This window comes from Pteronotus mesoamericanus, unplaced genomic scaffold, assembly GCF_021234165.1.
Source record: "Pteronotus mesoamericanus isolate MK-2021 breed Mesoamerican mustached bat unplaced genomic scaffold, CSHL_Meso_final contig_94, whole genome shotgun sequence".
Taxonomy (NCBI): Eukaryota; Metazoa; Chordata; class Mammalia; order Chiroptera; family Mormoopidae; genus Pteronotus; species Pteronotus mesoamericanus.
Genome location: NW_026555285.1, coordinates 8,962,767 through 8,985,900, shown reverse-complemented (window position 1 = coordinate 8,985,900; position 23,134 = coordinate 8,962,767). Strand labels below are relative to the sequence as shown.

Genomic DNA, 23,134 nt, shown 5'->3' with positions numbered 1-23,134 from the left:
CTATGCTTTTGAGACTGGCTGATAAAGTAACTCATGGTTACTTGTGTAATGCAGAAGATTAACTACTTATTTAGCTTCTCAATTCAATTAGGGATAGTGAATCATAAAATCTATGAGTTGGAAGAACTTAAAGATTTTTTGATCCAATGATGCAAGTTTGAATCCCCCTGAGTACCTCCCCAACAAGACCTGTCAAGATCTGTCTGAACTCAACCTACAGGAGACATGCCCTCCCATTCTCTTGGATAATCCATTCCGTCTTTGAACACAGGTGCTAGTGGCCCCAAGTGGAGGCCAACTCTAAATTGCACTGATTTAGAAGCAACTCACAGCTACACAGGAAATGCAAAACGATTTATAATTACTCTGCTAAAGCTGACTACATTAATGAGAATGATTTTAAGGATGGTAGTGCTAATTAAAGGATTCTACGTAGAAAAAGCTTAAAAAAGAATTTTTCTACTCTTGAAGATTTTGTGAATGTCACTAATTTTTATTTTTAAATTCAAAAAGCAAATCATTACTGGAAAAGAAAATATTTGCGAATTTGCTTACATCTTATAAAACACTATCTTTTATTTATTTATGGAATCAATAACAAATGGCACTAACTTGAAGGAAACTGATTAAAACAATGGGCCTAGTCGCTAATGCATAAGTTATATGCATATTTTGTATGATACATGTCCACAGTGGTGGGAAATGAAATTCGAAAAGTTCCAAAGTTTCCACTCTCTTTATAATCTTGCAATCCAGTGTTGCACTGCATTGCTTTTTTCGTGTAAAACACTGCAAAGGTGACATGGTGGAGTGAGCAAAATGATGATGGTTTGGGGACAGACAGATCTGTGGTGGAATCTCCCCCATCCTGTCACTTAGTACTTGGATAATTTGTTAAGTATTTAAAGTGTCCAGAAACTCAGTTTCTTCACCTGTAAAATAGAAACACACACACATTCCTATATTTAGTATGTAATAAAATTTTTAAAAATTAGTTAGTTGCCTAATAAAAAAAAGAAATGTTGTGTAGATTAATTAATATTTGTGAAGTGCTTAGAGTCCTTAGTAAGCATGTGATAAATAACAAATACTTTATTTTTTTCTGCTTTAGAAATGTGTTGTCTAACCTCACTGGATATGTCTACCAATTGTTAAAACTTACATTTTGTTGAAATGCCACTGAGTCTATCAGTTAACTTAATTTTTTGCTTGCCTTTAGTAAGGGTGCAAATGTTATACCTTTAGAGTAGCATAAGCTTTGCTGTACTGGAGGCAAGAAATAGCAATTTCAGAGTAGATTTTTTACCTTAAACTTTTGATTTAAATAAGTAAACATAATAAAAAATGCCAGTGCCCAGATAGTCTGTGGACATTTAAAAAGTAAAATGTAGAAAATAATACTCGTGTTAGAATATTAAAATAGTACAGAAAGTGAAGTCTCTTTTCCCTTTCCAGGGTCTCTCAAAGGCAACCACTATCAACATTACTACTGTGTTTTTCAGTTGTTTAAAATGTGAACATATTAACAAAATTTAATTAAAAATTTGTCAATATGGTCCTAGACCTTGTTAATTCAAAATTATCTTATTTTGCCTGATACATGAAATTTAAAAAAATTAAAGTATTTGAAAGCAGAGAGGCAATAGAGATGTCATCAGGACACCTGAGGAATAGTTTTTAATTAAGTATATTTTATTGGTTTTGCTATTACGGCTATCCTATTTTTCCTCCTTTTTCCCCCTCCATTTAGTACCCCCATTCCCTCCAGCAATTCCCCCTTATTTAATGCCCATGGGTCATACATATAAGTTCTTTGGCTTCTCCATTTCCTATACTATTCTTAACATACCCCTGTCTATTTTGTGCTAACCAATTATGCTTATTCCTTTTACCTTTTCCCCCACTCTCCCCCTGCCCCCCTTCCCCACTGATAACCCAATATGTGATCTCCATTTCTATGATTCTGTTCCTGTTCTAGTGGTTTGCTTAGTTTATTTTTGTTTTTTGTTTTTAGGTTCAGTTGTTGATAGTTGCGAGTTTGTTGTCATTTTCTGTTCAGTTTTGATCTTCTTCTTTTTCTTAGGTAAGTCCCTTTAACATTTCATATAATAAGGGCTTGGTGATGATGAACTCCTATAACTTGACCTTGTCTGGGAAGTACTTTATCTGCCCTTCCATTCTAAGTGATAGCTTTTCTGGATAGAGTAATCTTGGATGTAGGTCCTTGCTTTTCAGCACTTTGAATACTTCTTGCTAGTCTCCTGACTGCAAAGTTTCTTTTGAGAAATCAGCTGATAGTCTTATGGGAACTTCTTTGTAGGTGACTGCCTTTTTCAAGAGAAAATGGACTTTTCTCTTGCTAATTTTAAGATTCTCTCTTTACCTTTAACCTTTGACATTTTAATTATAATATGTCTTGGTGTGGCCCTCTTTGGGTCCACTCTTTGGGATTCTCTTGTGCTTCTTGGACTTGTATATCTATTTCCTTCACCAAATTAGGGAAGTTTTCTTTCATTACTATTTTAAGTAAGTTTTCAATTTCTTGCTCTTCCTCTTCTCCCTCTGGCACCTCTATGAGTCAGATGTTGGTATGTTTAAAGTTGTCCCAGAGGTTTCTAAGCCTCTCCTCACGTTTTTGAATTCTTGTGTCTTCTTTCTGTTCCAGGTCAATGTTTATTTCTTCCTTTTGTTCCAAGTCGTTGATTTGAATCCTGGTTTCCTTCCCTTCACTCTTGGTTCCCTGTGTATCTTTCTTTATTTCACTTTGTATAGTCTTCACTTCTTCCTTTATTTTGTGACCATGCTCAATCATTTCTCTGAGCATCCTGGTCACCAGTGTTTTGAACTCTGCACCTGATACGTTGGCTATCTCCATGTCATTTACTTTTTTGGGGGGAAATTTTAATCTGGTCTTCATTTGGGCCATATTTCTTTATCTCCTCTATTTGGCAGCCTCCCTGTGTTTCTCTGTATTAGGTACAGCTGCTCTGACTCCCCGTCTTGGTACATTTGTTACCTTGTAAGGGGCGGAGCCAGGGCAGGACAACACACTTAACCACTTTGTGGCACTCTGTGTGGGGGACGGGTCAGAGAGGGAACCAATGCCACTTGCTCGGCTGTCATCCAGTTTTCAGTCACTTCCCCCACTTCCAGTAAATGACTGGAGCCCTTGTAGCTGTTGCCCTGGTGCTGATTCCCTGGGTGGGTGGGTTTGTGTACATTCTAGGAATCTGTAGGCCCTTTAAACAGACTATCCTGAGAGACCAGCAGTCTCTTCTGAAGCTGAAACCCCCATTGGTTTTTATAGTCAAAGGCTACAAGGCTTTATTTTCTCAGCCCTAGAACCCTGGGCTTCACAGTCTGGCCTAGGGTTGGGATTGCTCCCTCCCTACCTGTCCCTCCTGGTTTTGATTTGCTGCATGTGAATGTGAGACCACCCATTCGCTGGCTGCCAATGCTGCCACCTCAATGGGTATCCTCTCCACCCAGCTGCCTGTCTCCGCCTCTCCTACCCATCTGTATAAATGTTCCTTCTTTAATTTCTTGGTTGTCAGACTTCCATACAGTTCGATTTTCTGGCACTTCTCGTTATTCTCTTTTTTATATTGGTTTTTAACCTTCTTATTGCTGTGTGAGAAGGTGAAGCATGTCTAACTACACCTCCATCTTGGCCAGAGGTTGAGGAGTGGATTTAAGACTCGATTAGGGCTTCCTCACAAGCTATGGGACACTTTTAAAGTCTCATACAACAGCCATTTTTAGAAGTGCAGTCTGTCTAACAACAGCATTTTTGTATGTCGGAGAATGATGAGATTTGAACATATGCATAAAGACACAAAGGTTTGATATTAACATTATATTATTTGTGACAATACCTTATGTACTTTATGAATCTGTATTATGTGTACAATAAAAATCTAAGGCTTAAAATCTCAAGAAGTATGGAGAAAAAGTAGCGTTGGGGAGGGGTGTCATTTGTACTCAAATTTAATTCATTAGAAGCAAATTTCCTTTCAAGAAAGATGCTTCGGAATAAAATTTTTAAAATAAACCCCTTTTAGGCCATGTCTCTTCTATTAAGAAGAAAAACTTAGCAAACAGAGCTACAGGTAGTAAATCCCTGACTAAAGGGGGTACAAAGTGGTCTAGAGTCACTTGAGGACACTCTAGAGATGGAGGCTTTGGGGAGAGAACTGAGGGAGTAGCCAGCAGGATCCTGGCACTCACTCCTCCCCCATATGGCAGCACCCACCTTGCTAAGGCAGACCACTCCCCTCAGTGGCAGCAGCGTGAAAGGATACAATAACCCCGCCCCCAGAAGGGACTCTGCCCCGCTCTGCGATGCCTAAACTTGACTGCTAATTGCAGAATGATTAGATTTATAACTGAAGGAGATAGCCACAGACCATAGATTCCTGGAAGTATTGAAAAGATTGCCGAAGGTCAGAAGAGGTCAACAGCTAATATCATCAGAGGCAGATCCGGAAAAAAAAACCCATCATCTCCAACCATAGAAGTTCACACTACAAAGCCAGAAAGTCAAGAGAGATCATTTAAGAAGAAGCAAAAAAAAAAAGAGTCTCAGAAATAATGGGAAGACAAAGAAACACCCCCCAATCTAAGGGAGAGGAGGAATCCCCAGGAAGATAAGTAAATGAAATACAGGCAAGTAAACTGTCAGATATTGAGTTCAAAACAATGGTTCTAAGGAAGTTGAGTGTGTTCAGTGAGCTCAGAGACTTACCAAAAATTACAGAAACACTATGAGGAACTTACTGCAAACTCTATCAGCATGAAAAAAAGACATAGAAACTACCAATAAGAGGCAAGAGGAAATGAAGAATACAATTTCTGAATTGAAGAACACAGTAGAAGGAATCAAAAGCAGGCTAGATGAAGCAGAGGACTGAATCAGTGAGCTGTAGAAAAAGGTAGAAAAAAGCTCCCAGAAGGAGCAAGGAAATGAAAAAAAGACTCAAAAAGAATGAAGAGGCTTTTAGGGAAATGCAGGACCACCTGAAATGTACTAATATCCATATAATAGGGATACCAGAAAGACAAGAAGAGTAGGGACAGAGAGTTTGTTTGAAAAAGTAATGATGGAAAACTTCCCTAACTGGAGGAGAGAAAAAGTCATACAAGTCCAAGAAGCACAGAGGTTTCCATTCAAGAGGAACCCAATGAAGCCCACTCTGAGACACATCATAATTAAAACAACAAATAGCAAAGACAAAGACAAAATCTTAAAGGCAGCAAGGGAGAAAGAGGTAGTAACATACAAGGTAGCCCCAATACAGCTAGCATCTGACTTTGCAGCAGAAACACTATAAGCCAGAAGGGAATGGCAAGAAATATTCCAAGTAATCAAAAGCAAAGGCCTGCAACCAAGACTGTTCTACCCAGATATGCTAAAGGGACTGCTTTAAGAGGATGAAGAAAAACAGTGAGAAAGAGAGGAACACAGGAACAAAGGGAAAAAATGAATAAAAACCTATCAATAATAACCTTAAATGTAAATGGCTTACATGCTCCAATCAAAAGACATAGGGTAGCTGAATGGATAAGAAATAATGACCCAGACATATGCTGCCTACAAGAGACCCACCTCAGAACAAGGGACCTACACAGACTGAAAGTAAAGGCATGGAAAAAAAAATATTCCAAGCGAAAGGAAAGGAAAAAATAGCAGGGGTCACAATACTTATATCAGACAAAAACAGATTTCAAAACAAAGGCCATAAAAAGAGACATGGAAGGACACTTCATAATAATCAAAGGAAGAATCTATCAAGAAGATATAAACATTATAAACCTATATACACCCAACATAGGAGAACCCAAATATATAAAGAAAATCTCGGAGGACTTCGAGAAAGATATAGACAGCAACACACTGATAGTAGGGGATTTTAACACCTCACTGACAACAATGGATAGGTCTTCCAAACAAAATGTCAACAAGGATATTGTGCAACTGAACGACACATTAGATCAAATACATTTAAATGATACATATAGAACCATTCATCCCAAAGAAGCAAAATACACATTCTTTTCAAATGCACATGAAACATTTTCAAGATAGACCACATGATGGGACCCAAAATAAGCCTCAACAAATTCAAGAAAACTGAAATCATAACAAGCATTTTCTTGGACCACAAGGGCTTGAAACTAGAAACCAACCTAAAGGAATAAACTCAAGAATATTTGAACTCATGGAGACTGAATAGCGTGCTAATAAACAATGAATGGGTCAATAATGAGATCAAAGAAATCAAAAAGTTTCTGGAAAGAAATGAAAATGAACACGTAACAGCCCAAAACCTATGGGACACAGTGAAGGCAGTCCTGAGAGGGAAGTTCATAGCAATACAGGCCTACTTAAAGAAGATAGAAACATTTCAAATAAACAGCCTATCCAGACATCTTCAGGAACTGGAGAAACAAAAACAAACAAATCCCAGAGCAAGTAGAAGGAAGGAAATAGTCAAGATCAGAGCAGAACTGAATGACATAGAGACTAAAAGAAAAATTTAAAGGACCAACAATCTAGGAACTGGTTCTTTGAAAAGATAAACAAAATCGACAAGCCTTTAAGCAGACTCATCAAGGGAAAAAAAGGAGAGAACCCAAATAAATAATATCAGAAATGAAAGAGGAGAAATTACAACTAATACCACAGAAATACAAAGAATTGTAAGAAATTACTATGAACTAGTCTATGCCAAGAAATTTGAAAACCTCAGTGAAATGGACACATTTCTAGGAAAATAAAACCTTCCAACACTGAATGAAGAAGAAGCAGAAAGCCTGAACAGACTGATAAGAGCTGGTGAAATTGAAGCAGTAATCAAAAAACTCCTGGCACATAAAAGCCCTGCACCTGACCTTTTCACAGGAGAATTCTACAAAAAGTTAAGGAAGAGCCAACCCCCATACTTCTCAGACTATTCCAAAACATCCAAGAAGAGAGAAGACTCCCAAATTCTTTGTATGAGGCCAGCATCATCCTAATCACAAAACCAGATAAAGACACAACAAAGAAAGAGAACTACAGGCCAATATCGTTGATGAACACAGATGCTACAACCCTCAACAAAATATTGGCAAACTGCATCCAGCAATACATTACAAAGACCATCCACCACGATCAAGTGGGATTCATCCCATGGATGCAAGGATGGTTCAATATTCACAAGTCAATAGATGTAATACACCACATAAACAAAAGGAAAGACAAGAACCACATGATCATACTAATAGATGTGGAAAAAGTATTTGATAAGGTACAGCAGCCTCTTATGATAAAAACACTCAGCAACGTGGGAGTAAAGGGGGTATACCTCAACATAATAAAGGCCACATATGAAAAACCTATAGCCAACATCATACTCAATGAGCAAAAACTAAAAGCTTTCCCACTAAGATCAGGAACAAGACAAGGTTGTCTTCTCTTACCGCTTCTATTCAACATAGTACTGGAGTTCCAAGCCACAGCAATTAGACAAGAAAAAGAAATAAAAAGCATCCAAATTGAAAAAGTGGAAGTAAAACTGTCATTGTTTGCAGATGACATGATCGTGTCCATAGAAAACCCCACAGATGCCACCAAAAGTCTCCTTGACCAAATGAGTTAATTTGGCAAAACTGCGGGAGACAAAGTCAATATTCAGAAATTGAAGGCATTCTTGTATACCAACAATGAAACATCGGAATCAGAAATCAGGAAAAAAAAATCCCATTTGCTATAACAACAAGAAAAATAAAGTACCTAGAAATAAACTTAACCTAAGAGGTAAAATACCTGTATGCAGAAAATATACAACACCAAAGAAAGAAATTAAGGAAGGCACAAATAAATGGAAGCATATACTATGTTCATGGATTGGAAGAATTAACATCAACAAAATATCCATACTACCCAAAACAATTTATAGATTCAACGCAATCCCTATTAAAATACCAATGACGTACTTCACAGATATAGAACAGGAAACATAAACGACTGTGAAGAGCTGCAGCAATTTTGAGAATGAAAAACAAATTAGAAGGGATCACAATATGTGACATCAAAGTGTATTACAAGGGCACTGTAATCAAAACAGTCTGGTACTGGCATAAGAACAGACACATAGATTAATGGAACATAATAGAGAGCCCAGAAATAAACCATGTCTCTACTGTCAGTTAATATTTGACAAAGGGGCAGAAACATAAAATGGAATAAAAATAGCCTCTTCAACAATGGTGTTGGGAGAGCTGGACAGCTACATGCAAAAAATTGAAATTCGGCCACCAACTTACACCATAACCATAAATAAACTTGAGATGGATAACAGACTTAAACATAAGTTGCAACACCATAAAATCCTAAAGGAGAACACAGGCAGGAAACTCTCAGATATTCCATGTAGCAATATTTTCACCAATATGCCCCCTAGAGCAAGGGACATAAAGGAAAGAATAAGAAAATGGGACTTCATCAAAATAAGAAGCTTCTACATGACTAAAGAAAACATAAGCAAAAGGGAACGAACCATATGGGAAAATATGTTTGCCAATGATACCTTGGATGGGGGTTTGATCTCCAAACTATGTGAAGAACTTACATGACTCATCTCCAGGAAGACAAACAATCCAAGTTAATAATGGGCAAAGGATCTGAACAGACACTTCTCCAAGGAGGATATACATAGGGCCCAGAGACATATGAAAGGATGCTCATCATCACCAGCCATCAGAGAAATACAAATTAAAACCACAATGAGATACCATTTCACACCAGTCAGAATGGCCATCGTAAACAAATCAACAAACAAGTACTGTCAAGGTTGTGAGGAAAAGGGAACACTAGTCCACTTTTGATGGGAATGCAGACTGGTACAGCTACTGTGGAAAACAGTGGAATTTCCTCAAAAAGCTAAAAATAGAACTGCCTTTTGACCCAGCGATTCCACCACTGGAATTATACACTAAGAACCCCAAAACACCAATTCAAAAGAACCTGTGCACCCCAATGTTCATAGTAGCACAATTTACAATAGTCATGCACTGGAAGCAACCTAAGTGCCCATCAATAAATGAGTGGATCAAAAAACTATGGTACATTTACACAATGGAATACCATGTAGCAGAGAGAAAGGAAAAAAGAGCTACTACCCTTCATGACAGCATGGATGGAACTTGAGAGCATTATACTAAGTGAAATAAGCCAGGGGGTGAAATATGATCTCACATACAAATGAAACCTAATCAACAAATCAAACAAACAAGGAAAATATAACTGGCAACACTGAAAGAGAAAACAAACCGACAGTAAGGAGAGGGGAAGAGGGAGTGGAGTAATGGGGAAAGGAAGGGGAAGAGTCAGGTCAAGGAACATGTATAAAGGAGCCATGGATAAAGCCAAAGTGGGTAAGGTTTGAGGGTGGGGCAGGGGAAAGAGGTGGCAGGAAAATGGAAACAAATATATTTGAACAATAAAAAAAATAAGAAAGAAGAAAAACAGCAAACAAACAAACAAACAAAAAAAACCCTGGAAAGAAGTATTTCTCCATGTGTGAAATATCACATAGGATTACAAGATAACATCTAGAAGGATTTAAAACCAGTTACCTTCAGATAGTGGTACTATAGTTGTTTTAATTTTCCTTTTCCTAATTTGTTTTACGCTTAAGTGGAAATCATCTTTCCTTTAGTAAATACACATCACAAAGAAATCCTACATGTTAAAGCTTTTTAACTTCCTTGATCTTTTTATTCTACTTGATTGATACAAGTAAATGACTGGTAGATTGTATGCCATTTGCCAGTGACAAATAGGCAATATATGCTTTGGGAGGGAAAATGACAATGGCTTACAAATATACAAAGCTGCAGTAAAAAAAGAAATAAAGAGAGCTGAGGACAAAGAATTTGGAATAAAAAAGATTATGACTTAAATATTTTATAGATATGTGTGCCTCTTAGGGAAGACAGGGAGAGAAGAAAATACACAAAGATAACTTCAGAAGTCAAGAGATAATTTCTCTCTATGTTTGGCTTATTAAAAAATTACTACACCCTTTGAAAAGATTCCATAAACTGCTTTTGTGTTCCTAATCAGAAAGAAATGATGGTTAGCATGCTTCTTACATATGACAAAGTTCTTTACAATTTTTCTAAATGAATTACTTTGTGTTTTACTTCATGATCCCTCATGATGTTAAAAAATTAAAGTAAAAAAGAGGGGGAAAACTTAATTGGGAATGAAGAGATCTCTAAAATGATCTTTGTTTTGCCAAATGTCTATAATAATCTACCTTTTGACTTTTGATTGTGACATACGGCTAACCCTCACCCCCTCAAATTTGAATTCATCATAACTCTCTGCAGAATAAGAATTTGTATATTATACATGTATCATGTCATGGTCAATGACGTTTTCCCAGTAGACTACCTAAAATCCAAAAGCCCTTTGAAACCAAAGCTATTGGTAATTTTCCGTATCTAAAGAATAATTCTGACTTAAAAAATTAGCTATAATCTTCATATCAATCTGCTTATATTGTCTTTACAATTGGAATATATATATATATATATATACACACACACACAGCTCAGTCCCATTAGTTCTCTAACCTTAGAAAAGTGATGTATCCTCTCTGTGCCTCAAATTCCTCATTTACAAAACACAGTAATAATCATATAGATAGGTTATGAAGGTTATATAAATTCATGTAAAGTGAGTGTTTGGAAATGTGCTTAGCACTTAGTTATTTATAAGTGTCTATATCACCATCATTATTGCTACTAATTAGTGTATTTAGAGGTAGAGTATATTCCATTGCAAATTTATGAAATGACAATCCTCTTTTCTTAAGAACTGTCAGATTGAGGGTGGCATACTTTCGCGACAGCATGGATGGAACTGGAGAGCATTATGCTAAGCGAAATAAGCCAGGGAGCAAAAGAAAAATACCATATGATCTCACCTATAAGCGGAACCTAACCAACAAAACAAAGATGCAAGGAAAATCACATCAACAACACTGAAAGGAAAAGAAACCAACAGAGACAAGAGGAAAGGAGGGAGGGGTGGGCGGGGGGGAAAGGAAGGGAAGGGGCAAGTCAAGGAACATATAGCAAGGACTCATGGACAAAACCAAAGTGGGGAAGGATTGGGGGGGCAGGGGAAAGTGGTGGGGGGAAGGCAGAGACAAATGTATTTGGAAAAATAAATAAATTAATAAAAAAATTTCAAGATAAAATATTGTACAAATCACTTAAAATGGAGGTAGAAAAAAAACAGGATGTTTTCTTCCTTTAAAACAAATGTTTCCCTAATATGTTAGAGTTAATAAATCATTATGAAAACACATTTAAATTTGGAAGAGTTAATGTGCTAGCAGTATGTTTAGTCTCAAATAAAAGAAACTTCAAAAATAAAAGCTCATTTGAGGGAAAAACAAGCAAAGTTTGCTTTGAAATTTATATCTATATCTACTACAGTAGATAATCTATATGCTTTTCGTTGGATGCTGGGACCTAAGTGTGTGTGTGTGTATTCTTTTTTCCCAAAAATTACATTTGAAACTCAAGAGCTCCGATTATTTTTTTAAAAGCTCAGTTTTTAATCTAAATCTTCCCATCTCTGCCTAAATTTTTCCCAGTGAGCCTCATTTGGTTATATTTGCTTTGGCCTATCCTTTCCCATGTATTAGAACTTAAAAGGGAATTTAAAATAAAAAGCCCTCAGGAAGTAACAGTGGACAAGGGCAAATGAAATGTGGGGGTGTAGGTAGCCAATTCTGACCATTGTAGTTAAGATCTGGAAATATACACAGATCAGGAAGAGGAGCTGCATTACAGCGTGATCAAACAAGGAAAAATAATCACCCAGTTAGACTTGGCCAAAAGTACCAGGTTTAGCAAAAGCTTAGTAAAGAAGAGTCATGTTCACCTCAGAATATCACACTGGACCTTTTAAAAGTATGCAGAGACTGAGATATGTTCCATCACTGAGCTACTTAGGACAACAAAAGGGAAAGTGACAGCATCTCTCTTTGAGAATTTTACTAAAGAGTATTAATGGGGCATCACCAAACAGCCAAAATATTCTATTCTGATAAACCATATTCAAAGTAATACATTCTGATTTTCACTGAAGAAGGAGGTGCTGTAGAAAGCTGTACACACAGTGGTCTAGTATCATCTGCCCCTGTGCAATCTTCCTCCTTCTACATCTGCCTGACCTTTCTTTTCAGTTAGAGGCAGTGTGTTGCCAACTATTTTTCCATCTACATCTTTAGTGTGAATGTGAACATTTTATTCTGGACTGTGTCAGTTTGCTCCCATTCAGTAAGCACTGTGGCTGGATTACAGAACAAGAAAATAACAGGTTTTGGGAAAAATATTTTCATTTGGAACAACAGATATTAATAGTAATTACAACATTTTGTCCTTCTTCCTTAGGAGCAGAAGTCCAAGGGGGATCTATCTGACTAACAGTGCCAGCACAGACGGGCAGGAAGAGCCTTAAAGAACTGGTTGAGCAAAAAGCTAATGAAGTGAAAGGTTTAGCAAAAGGTCTAGGAAAGTCAAAGTAAATCATAAGACTGCACGGGGACAACTTTAAATCTTCAGAGGTCTGTGTGATTACTGTTAACAGTGTGCTATTCTACAAGGAAAAAGGAAAGTATTACTGTCACTTCTTTTTTATGAGTTTTTGTTTTTGCAGATGAGAGAAAATTGAGATTACATTAAAATGCAAAGGATGTTAGAATAGGAAGGAACTTTATTAACCTTATGAAGATGACCATATATTCTGGCCTCACTAGGAGTCTTATTTTATATCTCTTTTTACACAGTTATTATTAGTAGCACCCCATTCCATTCTCAAAAATGTCCTAATTAAATGATAAGATACCTGATTATGACATCTATGTAAAATGTCCTCATTTTACCAATAGGGTAAAATCTGTTTCTCCCTGACCCAAGCATGCAGCTTGAATGTATGTACAACTACTAAATTCCCAGGCCATTGCTTTGTTCACTTTACCATGCTACACTCTCAAAGAAAAAGGCTGATAATTTGATAGAAATAGACATATGGAACCTGTAGATTTTACTAAAGGGCAAAAAATGACATCACTACTTTTGAGCTGCTGGAGACACTGCAATTTACAAATGAGGAAAAAATGTTTTGAATGTGCAATTTGTAGTCTACTATTATCTCCACCCCAAGGGAAAAATTCCCTCATTCTCCACATCTGCTCTAAGTCTATTTTTAGCTATATGCTGTGGGTAGACAACTAGTTGTTTCCATCTCCATCTTAGGCACAAGTATGACCATCTTGTTTCCAGCCTCTATGTACTTTAGCCTCCACTCGTAAGTGCTAGAGTTGAAATTAACTTGCCATAGCAAGAATTTTTCATTTTAGAACTGAGGACAGGAATAAACAAATCATTTTTTCTGTCTTCCTTAGAAAATAAAATTGCTAACAACTTTCTTTTGATTGATTACCAACTAATATGCATTTTAATTATTATTCCAAGTTGTGCAAAAAAAAAAGTTATTTTTTAAATCACAAGCCTGGTTTCCAAGAAGCTAAAATTCTAATTACATAAACTTGTTAATGGTAATGAAAACCATTTTATTTCCAATTGAAAATAAAGATATAGTTTACCATATTTTGCTGTGTATAATGCACAATTTTTTTGCCCAAATTTTTCAGGGAAAAATAAGGATGTGCATTATACATGGGTAGTAGTAATTCCAAATCTGTATGTTTTTAATTCTTTTATTTACGCTTATGCATAAAAAGTTAACTCTAAAAACGAATAATAATATCCATATGCAAAATAATTCCCTGCATAATTGGTTTTGTTCCTAAATATAAATAAATAATTGAATTAAAAAATTAAAACAGAAGATTTTTTTCCTCAAAATTTGGGCCAAAAACGTGGGTGTGCATTATACATAGCAAAACATGGTATTTAAAGAGTTAAAAAAACATGAACAGTAATAGAAGTTTGCATATTAAAGACAATTTCTTGAACATTCTAATATAGAAGATATATCATATCTATTAAATTGCCAAATTAGTTCCAAAATGCCCATAAGCACTGCTAATATAAATCAGTAAAAAAGTATCCTAAAGAAAGCTTTACATATTAGCAATTGACACCAAATCAGTCTTTTAAAAAAAAGTTTACTCACTCAATAATATAAACCTATTCACTGATAATTTCTAATATAACTCTATCTTGAGGTTTTATACAAAAGGGAAATATTTGTTTCTGTTTAAGAAATTCTTGAAGAAATTGTTAAAATTTTAACAATGTATTGTTATTGGCACATATTCTCACAAATTTTTATAACTTCAAGGAATAAATGAGGCTGATGTATACACAGGATATGTACGTATATGTGTGTATATATAAATTAGTAAATAGCAGAACTATTCATTAATTTATATTTAATAATTTTTTTCTAAGGAAGGTAGAGTGCCTTCTATATAAAATTAAGTTAAATAACAATTTATAAGTAATTGTCGTGCCTTAGGAACTTATGCTAATTCTTTTTATTGGCAAAGCACTGGATTCATTATCATAAGTTAATAAGTTAAGCATATTTAAAACTTTTCTAGTGAATTGCATGGACTTAATTACTCTACTAGTAAGTTCTGTCAAGTATCTTTCTGGTCAACAACATATTTGCAAGATTCTTTGGTAAGACTGAGTACGTAGTCTGTAATTATAAAATAAAAATCAGGCAACCAGCCCACATGAAACAAACCCACTTATTTTCACAACCTCTTTCATCTGTCAAGCTAAAGTATGTAACCTAAAATCTCTTAAGTTAATATGATTATAAATTTAGAAACTATCATAACAACAAAATAAAATGTGACATAAATAAGAACATCTAAACTAAAGACATATTATCCCTTTACGTCATTTCCATATTTGCACAATGATTTTGTGCTAGATGAGAAAATAGTCAGAGTCATAGTAAATTCAACAAAAGGACAGAGACTGTTAAAGAAACAAATATTTCCCTTTATTTGATTATAATACATCTACCCTTACAGCATTCAAAATAATTAAAATTCTCAATTTACAGGCTTCTAAACAATGCTATTTAACTGAAAGCCAGCCAGCAAATAGCAACATACACTCGAAAAGTTTACTTGTGGAAAGTAGTTTCCACCCCAGTTCATTTGAGTAGAGAGTAACAGTAGATTCGGAATTATCAGCATTTGAGAATCACAACAGTAACACTCAGCAGCATTTTATTAACAGTGAGTTTGCCTTACTCCTTCGCAAGCTGCACACTGGTAGGCTTTGCTCCAATTGGTATTCCATACTTATGCAAAATGTTAACCAAAATCTCCCTCATGTCGCTGTTGTAGGAATCAAAGTCAAACACATTCCTAACCACACTGGAGAGACCTTCGGTGGGAAATTTCTGCATTAAAAAAAAAACAAAACAAACAAACAAACAAAAAACCTTATTACATATGTCATAAAATACACAATATAAAGATTTACAAAACTGATAGAACAAATAATGATTCAATAAACTTTAGCAGGGATTTACAGCCTTGTCTGATAACCAGATAGGAAGAATATATACATTTTCTCTTTTAATGTTTGCTCTGATGATTTAAGATTTTCTGTTTTAAACAGATGTTAGAGTTGGAGGGGGCACAGTTCCTTCTCTCAAGTGTTAGATCATGTTAGATCAAATGTTAGATCCTGAAGCTCAGGACTTGCACTGCTTTCTGAAATCTCCTGACTTTAAAATGAACACCAGATTGAACAAATTAAAAGATACTATTTAAACAAAGCAGAATACTGAATTACTATACAGAAGTAGAGAAGTCAAATATCTATGAATAAATGAAAAAAATAGTAACAGAATAAGACAAGACAGAAAGAACATAAAACTACAGAGCACAGAGAAATAAGGAAAAGCAGAGGGGAAAAAACAAGTGTTACTAACAGCCAAATTCACACCAGTGTAAATTTGCACTAGTAGTGTCCTGTGGGCGTTTTCATAAGCCCTAGGATCTGACCTGGGCTTGTGGTTTCACAGGCAGAATAAAGTTTTCTATATTCCTTTGTAGGTTTTCCTTGGAAGGTTGGGGATGGGGCAAAAATCAAGAGACATTAGGCTGTGACTGTTAGCTTAAAGAGCATTATTTGTTATAAATAGACTCTACATAAGTTTTTTGTTTTCTTTACTAATGTAGACTACACATTATACACGGCTACAAGGCATTTCATTCTTCTGTTCATTTATTCTACCTTATGAAATTTTCTTGCAGTATTTATAGGTATGTAATTAATATTGTTGGTCCCTAGTTTCTTTTCTCTCCTCATGTCTTTTGTTTTCACTCAGATACTACACGCTTGTTGCAAAGTCAAATAGTAACAGAATTTCCCTGATGCCTCACTCTCCTGTCTTCTCCCCAATCCTGCCCCTGCCTCCTGGAAAAAAACAACTTCCACCAAATTTCCTGGCTCCTTGGCAATAGTCATAGCATTGAACTTCACCAAACTCAATTCAAAGGCTAAACATAAAATATTCATTGGTCTTTCAGACTTAAAATCTAGATTGTAACATATCATCTAAATCAGTATATTTACAGAAATTGAAAGACTTGGTATAAATTAAGCAGTCTAAAAAACAAGATTGATGCCTCCTTTTAAACTTATGCAAAGGTGTTTGCCATACCTGTAAGTGCCTGACTATGTTGACAACTTCTCTGGTAGAATAAGGGTAGTTAATAATCCCTTGGTCAGCTAAACTCCTCAGCTCTCCAAAGGCAGCCACAAGCTTCTGAAGGATGGGCTCGGGCACATTCGGTCCATATTGCCTGAGCATCTCAAGCTCCGAGTGGGGCTTGGGATTATCAACGGCATGGCAGCTAAAAATATCACCTGTAGGAGAAAAAAAATTCACATTCTGCATGCAACTGATCCATTATAATGCCATAGGAAATATGCAACAGTAGTTTAAAGTGCCACTGGTTGCTTAATAAAGCACTGCTTTCAAATGCGTAAAACTTCACAGAAAGCCCATTCAACAACAGGATGACAGCAAATGGCAAAAGTTAACAAAAAGGAAACCAAGCGATATGTGGTTTACTCTGCATAGATTTGTTTCTGTTTTAAAGAAAAAATAAATAATACTTGAATACAATCTCACTGGGAGATATCCAAATATAAAGAACAAAAAGGAGAAGCCCTCCTGTGTTTCTGCCAATCCCACTGGCTCCCCACAGGTACCCTGGGTCAACAGCTCAGTGCGTTTATTCTCTCATTTTTTTTAAATGAACATAGACAAACATATATAGTTTTGGTAATTTTTTTCTTCTCCATTTAATTGGAAAATAATCTTTATATGGCTCTGAGACTGTATTTTTAACTTTAATACATGTTAAATATCTTGAGAAATTATATACACCTTTCTCATATGTAAGCTTTATGTATACCAAAATAGAATCAGTATCATCACTTTCTAAATAATTTATATCTTCTGCAGATTATTAGAATATATTTCAGAAGTTAGTTTTGGAAAAGGAAATTTGCAGAGAAAATTGTCTAAATTAGAATCAAGAAAAAAGAATGTAGAAACAGAATATTTCAACTATAATTTAGGCAACTGAGAATATACTAGAAAAATATAATCTATGCTCAAGAGCATATTTCTCATATTAAAAGTTAATGCAATTTTACTGATTCATAATACAGGAGACCAGGGACAAAAGGAAGTTAAAGTAAATTTGCATTATATAATATGTTCATTTTAGAAATAAAGGACATCTAGATCTTTCTTTGACTTTGAAACTATTTGAACCATTGTTTTATCAGTATTACATATTTATAAAAGCAGCTAAATAAAATGCAAGCCATGATAACTTCAAACATGTTTCTCATAGATTAAAGCCATTAAGTATAAATGTGAAGAACAGCTTTCGGGTTTCTTTTTTGTTTTGTTTTTTGGGTTTTTTGCTGAAAATCAAGTGTAACACTAATATAAAGCTATGTGCCAATACTTCTCTAGGCACTATATATCGGTGATCAAAAACACAAAAATCCCTGTCCTTATAGAGTTTATATTCTGGCATAGGGAGACGATAAACAATAAATATAAATGTTAGAAACTGTATGTTTCAAAGAAAAAAGGAAAAGAAAACTACAGTGTAGGGCCTCAAAATGGTGGTGGTGGGGAAGTGAGTCAGGCAGGGCCTCAGGTCTGCCAATGCAGACATCTAGGGCAAAAGTGGTCCCAGACAGTATACAGTAAGGCAAAGACCCAAGGCGAGCATAACCAGATGTTCCAGGGAGAGGCGGGAAAGCAGAGGGATGGGAATAGAATGAGTGATAGGGACAGCAGAACAGAAAAAGAAGTCAGAGAGATAAGAGGATTTCGGAGACATAGTCTGTGCTCTTCTAAAGAGATTCTATGCACGTACAAGTATAATCATGTATACATATCCCTCTTGTGTTTTGTTTCTTATTCATTCAAATGTTAGACTACTATAACCACTGTTCTGACCTATTATATTTTGTAAAAAAAAAATTTTACCAGCAAGGGCAAGCTTATCCCATTTTTTTTTTAACAGCTGCATAGTATTCTATTGTATGGATATAATAGAATTTCTTTATCCAGTCCCATTTGGATTGTTTCCTTTTTTTTTTTCCACTACTATAAGAAATGCTATATTGTCTATCCTTGTACTTACATCATTGCATGGGTAATTCCCTTGGATGAATTTCTTGATGTGAAATTGCTAGATCAAAAATCCTTCTAGGATGCTGAGCCTGCTTCATGTTCAGTATAAGAATTACCAGTATCCAGAATTAACTACTTGCCATAGAAAGAAATGTCCTTTTTAAGCCTTCTAATGATTAAGTTTAGCCCAGGCCCTCTCCAATCAATGTGAATAAATCTGAGCTGGCCTCCAACATTTTCATGGTTAGGAGGTTATGACAAAAACCAACACTAAAAACCATTCCTTATTTTGTGTTTTATTTCTAAGAGGCCCTAAATAACAAAGTATAGTGTCATTGTTTAATGAAACAGGCTCTGGAACCAGAGCCAAGCTTTAACACCCATTACCTAAGTGAGCCTAGAAACAGTTAATCTCTTTGAATGGGGAGAACAAATACTCTCCCAGGTGGCTGGGATGATGACACAGCACATGTAATATTCAGTGATAGCCATTACAGCAGTGCCCCTAAGACAGTGTTGTTATTGCTGTTGCTATTGTTTTTGTTATTATTATCATTATTGCTTTTACCTAAAGTACTGAAGAAATCATTGCCTAGGAAAGGAAATCCAGGTCTGTTGGCCAGAACAATCATCCTAAAATCAGGATGAATCACTATAACATTTTCTCTTCCATTGACATTAGCAGAATCTGAAAAACAAAATTTCTATTTATTCTTTACTGATATTTAGTAATTCTTAATAATATCAAGTTACAGGCTTTAAAATAATGTAACAAGAAGTCATACTGTTTAATTATAAAACAACTCTAAGAAATCTGGTTATAACAATTTGGTTGCAGAAAAAAACTTTTCTTGAAAAAGTTTACTTAAGAACAGAATACTGATAAAGAATATGCATACGAATTATACAGGAACTTGTATTTTTATGTAAGTTCAATGTACACCTAAAAGAGCAAATTATCCAAATGTTGTCTTAGAGTACTTTGCCTGAGATGCTGATTTTCTTTAAAAAAAAAAGAATCTATAGCAAGGGTTGACCCAAAGGACAACTCAAACATCGTTTATTTTTATCAAACCAGCATCTTCATCATTTGCAGAGAATCTGCCATTGTGTAGCCAAGGAGTGACTCCAGTTCGGATATGTACCTGACACTCAACCACACAGAATAAAGGTCTTGAACATGTAGTCAGCTCACTAGTACAATACCAATTTATTTCCAATGAAGAAATTCTACCATAGTTCTTAAAATAAGTAATCTCAAGTTGGCTGGAGGTTTCTTTGTGCAAATGTTTAAGGTATTAAAGCAACTGAATATTATCATTAAAAAAATGATCAGTGTGATGATCCTGCAGTTTTACTTGAGTCTCTAAGAACCTATGTTCATACTTTATGACACCAAAAACTAATCTTTCAATGTATCATATAGTCATGTACTAATATAACCAATAGTTTTAATGTTTGACCTCCCTTAATTTTAGTAGTGGCAAATAACAAGGGATGTGGTCACAGGTAAAATTTAATTAATTAGTTAATTAAAATAAAAATGATTGATAAAAAATGAAAATTTTTAGAAGCAAAGAAAATGAAAAACATAGCCCTAGAATGATGCTTTATGTAACCTTGTTCAAAAGAGCTTTCAGGGGCTCTTGTGTATAAAAGTGCTTACAATCAAACCTAAATTTAAAAATCTTGATGGCCCTTTTACTTCTAGGCTATCTTTAAAAAATGTATCAGAAAATGGAGATAACATCACTCTTTAACCACAATTTTGTTCCAGCCATTATTTCTTGCTTTCCATTTCACTGTCCTCATAATGCCTCACAGAATTCTGACCTGGAGAGTTTGAATGATCCTTCTAATGGATGGTATTTAGGCTGTCCAACTCAAACTCTCATTTTTCCCATAAACTCCTTGTGAAACTGAAATGTTAGAATACTTTTATTACTGCTGAATATCCTGGGCTCAGAAACAGCAATCTTGTAATGACAATATCCAAGAAGAACATCTCTGTGGATGCACTTGTACATTTTTAATGAGGTCTTTTTTACATGTTCTCTTCAAACATTGAAGATTTTAGTTATCGGTCTCAACTTGTTTGATTACTCTGGTATTTGCTATATATTTTCAGTGGTTAGTTATAGATTTTCAAGTCTTTTCATGATGCAAAACTTTTAAATTAGACACCAGAAAATGTTTTCACATTGCATTACACAAAAAATTTTTCTTTGTAGGTCAAAGAGACTGAATAGATTCATCTACCTACATTTTCTCTAATACCACCAAGAAAATAAATAAATAAATAAAAATCCAAAACAGAGGACAACTTTTTCCTGAGGTAGCAATGTGTATGTGTGTATAACGTATCTGTATACAGATACATCTATTCACACACATATGGGATAAATATATATAAAATAAAATGCCTAATTTTTCTAATTATACTGAGATAACAATTTTAGTATTGTAATAGAAACTTACTAGAGCTTTAAAAAATTTCAGATAACAATAAAGAAAATATATGGCATCATAATTAAGAGATGAGTATAATAAAAACTGTATGTTGGTATTCTCAATGTAGGAACACTTGAAATTGATCTGTCCTAAAACTACTATTAAAATTTTCAAAGAGACTATCTGGCTACACAAAATGAAACTGAGAAAGTGAAATTCAGACATTGATTTTTGTAAATGACTGTCAATAAGGACAACTTGAACTTAACACTTTCTTGGAGATAAGTAGCCAGCTAAGGGTGTGATTGGATAGCAGGGATGTAAAAACTGCATATATTAAAAGAAGAGAGGCTTTTTCTTATACTCACTTGCAACAATGCGTCTTCCATCTGCTAGAATCATTTCTCCATTTTCCACTAGAGTTTTTAAAATACAGGTGACATTTGTTGGGGCCTTATCTGCCTCATCTATCACGAGAACATGACCCAACTTTACTGCTTTAACCTTTGAAGACAGAACATTAATCATAAACAAAAATAAAAGCAAACATTTTAGATTTCATCATTCAGTGCTTTGGATTTATAATAGCTGATTATATTTAAGTTATGCATACACTATCACAAAGAAAGTCTGTAGCAGAGCTGAAAACAAAATTTACGGATCTCCACAAAAAGCATCTCAGTTACTAAATTGCTAACTCTGTAGTAATTACTTTATTTCCCTTTAGCAGTAAAATTATTTCTATGTTGGTGAAGGTCACAACAAATTACACACCAGAAGAGCGGAGATTTAAAACAAGTATAACAAATAGGGAAATTACAGTGCCATGGAGGTTAAGTGAGACATTACAATAAATAGTGGATTTTAAAACAGTGCACTTGTTATGGTTCTAAAAGAGCATACATTTTTTACAGATCAGAATGGATTGTGAAGAGGTGAGTATTCAAACAAAGGGTATCAACAGTCAAACTCAAGAATTCCTGAAGCATATTGAGGGAACAGTGAATATGAATGGTTTTTCTTGGCTAGAGATTAAATGTAAGAAAAGAGAGAAGAGGGTCTGAAATGGTAGATCAGGTCTCTACTACTAAAAAAATATGTACTTTCCTTCATTAAGTAATGGAATATGATGAAAAATATATGAGTTCAGACATGATAAGAATGGAGTTTGGAGCTATACTTTAGGACATTTAATCTGGCAGCAATAGGTAGAATTGACTAAAGGGGGATCACCATAATAATTTTGTAAAAAAATGGTCTGGGGACCTGATTTTAGTGGAGAAAGCAGAGTAACAATGGAAACAAAAAGCACCAGATTGATCTGAAGGGTTTTCCAGAAGTATAATCTATAGTCTTAAGAACTGATTAGATGGGAAGAGGGGAAAAATAAAGAAGAAAAAGTCCTAGGTCTTAGGTCACTGAGTGAATGGTAACATTATTAAAAAGAAAGGTAAAAACTAGGAAAACTCTTTGAAACATTTTTCAGAGAACAGACAGGGAGAAATACTCAATGAATTTAAATTTAAACCCAAATATTATATTTTTAATTAATAAGAAATATCTCATAACATAAAATGGACCAAACCATAAACTTTTCTCCTTACACAGTTTGGCAAATAATTGTAAGGAAATACAGGTAGAGAAATAAGTGATTCCCTCTACCACACATATTTTATTCCATATTCTTTTTTTTAAATTTTATTTTTAGAGAGAGGGAAAGGGAGGGAGAGAAGCATCATCGATTTGAGAGAAACATTGATTGATTGCCTCTCATATGAGCGCTGCCCAGGGGATGAACTCACAACCTAGGCATGTGCCCTAACTGGAAATCGAACCAGCGAACTTTTGCTTTTTGGGACAATGCCCAACCAACTGAACCACACCAATCAGGGCTATCGCATATTCTTTAAAAAAACCAATAAAGACTTTCCCTTTTAATTTCAGGGTAAAAAT

The 23,134-nt window shown here is 35.0% G+C and overlaps 1 protein-coding gene across 2 annotated transcripts in view; it reads right to left on the bottom strand.

The window, feature by feature from the left end:
- VWA8 (von Willebrand factor A domain containing 8) overlaps positions 1-23,134 on the bottom strand; it is a 390,182-nt gene that overhangs the window by 162,566 nt on the left and 204,482 nt on the right. For both annotated transcript variants that reach the window (XM_054586385.1, XM_054586386.1), the window contains exons 23-26: positions 21,550-21,685; positions 19,299-19,418; positions 16,727-16,932; positions 15,303-15,454 (exon numbers count right to left, since the gene is read on the bottom strand). In XM_054586385.1, the coding sequence (XP_054442360.1) occupies positions 15,303-15,454; positions 16,727-16,932; positions 19,299-19,418; positions 21,550-21,685 (614 nt within the window). The remainder of the gene's footprint in view (positions 1-15,302; positions 15,455-16,726; positions 16,933-19,298; positions 19,419-21,549; positions 21,686-23,134) is intronic.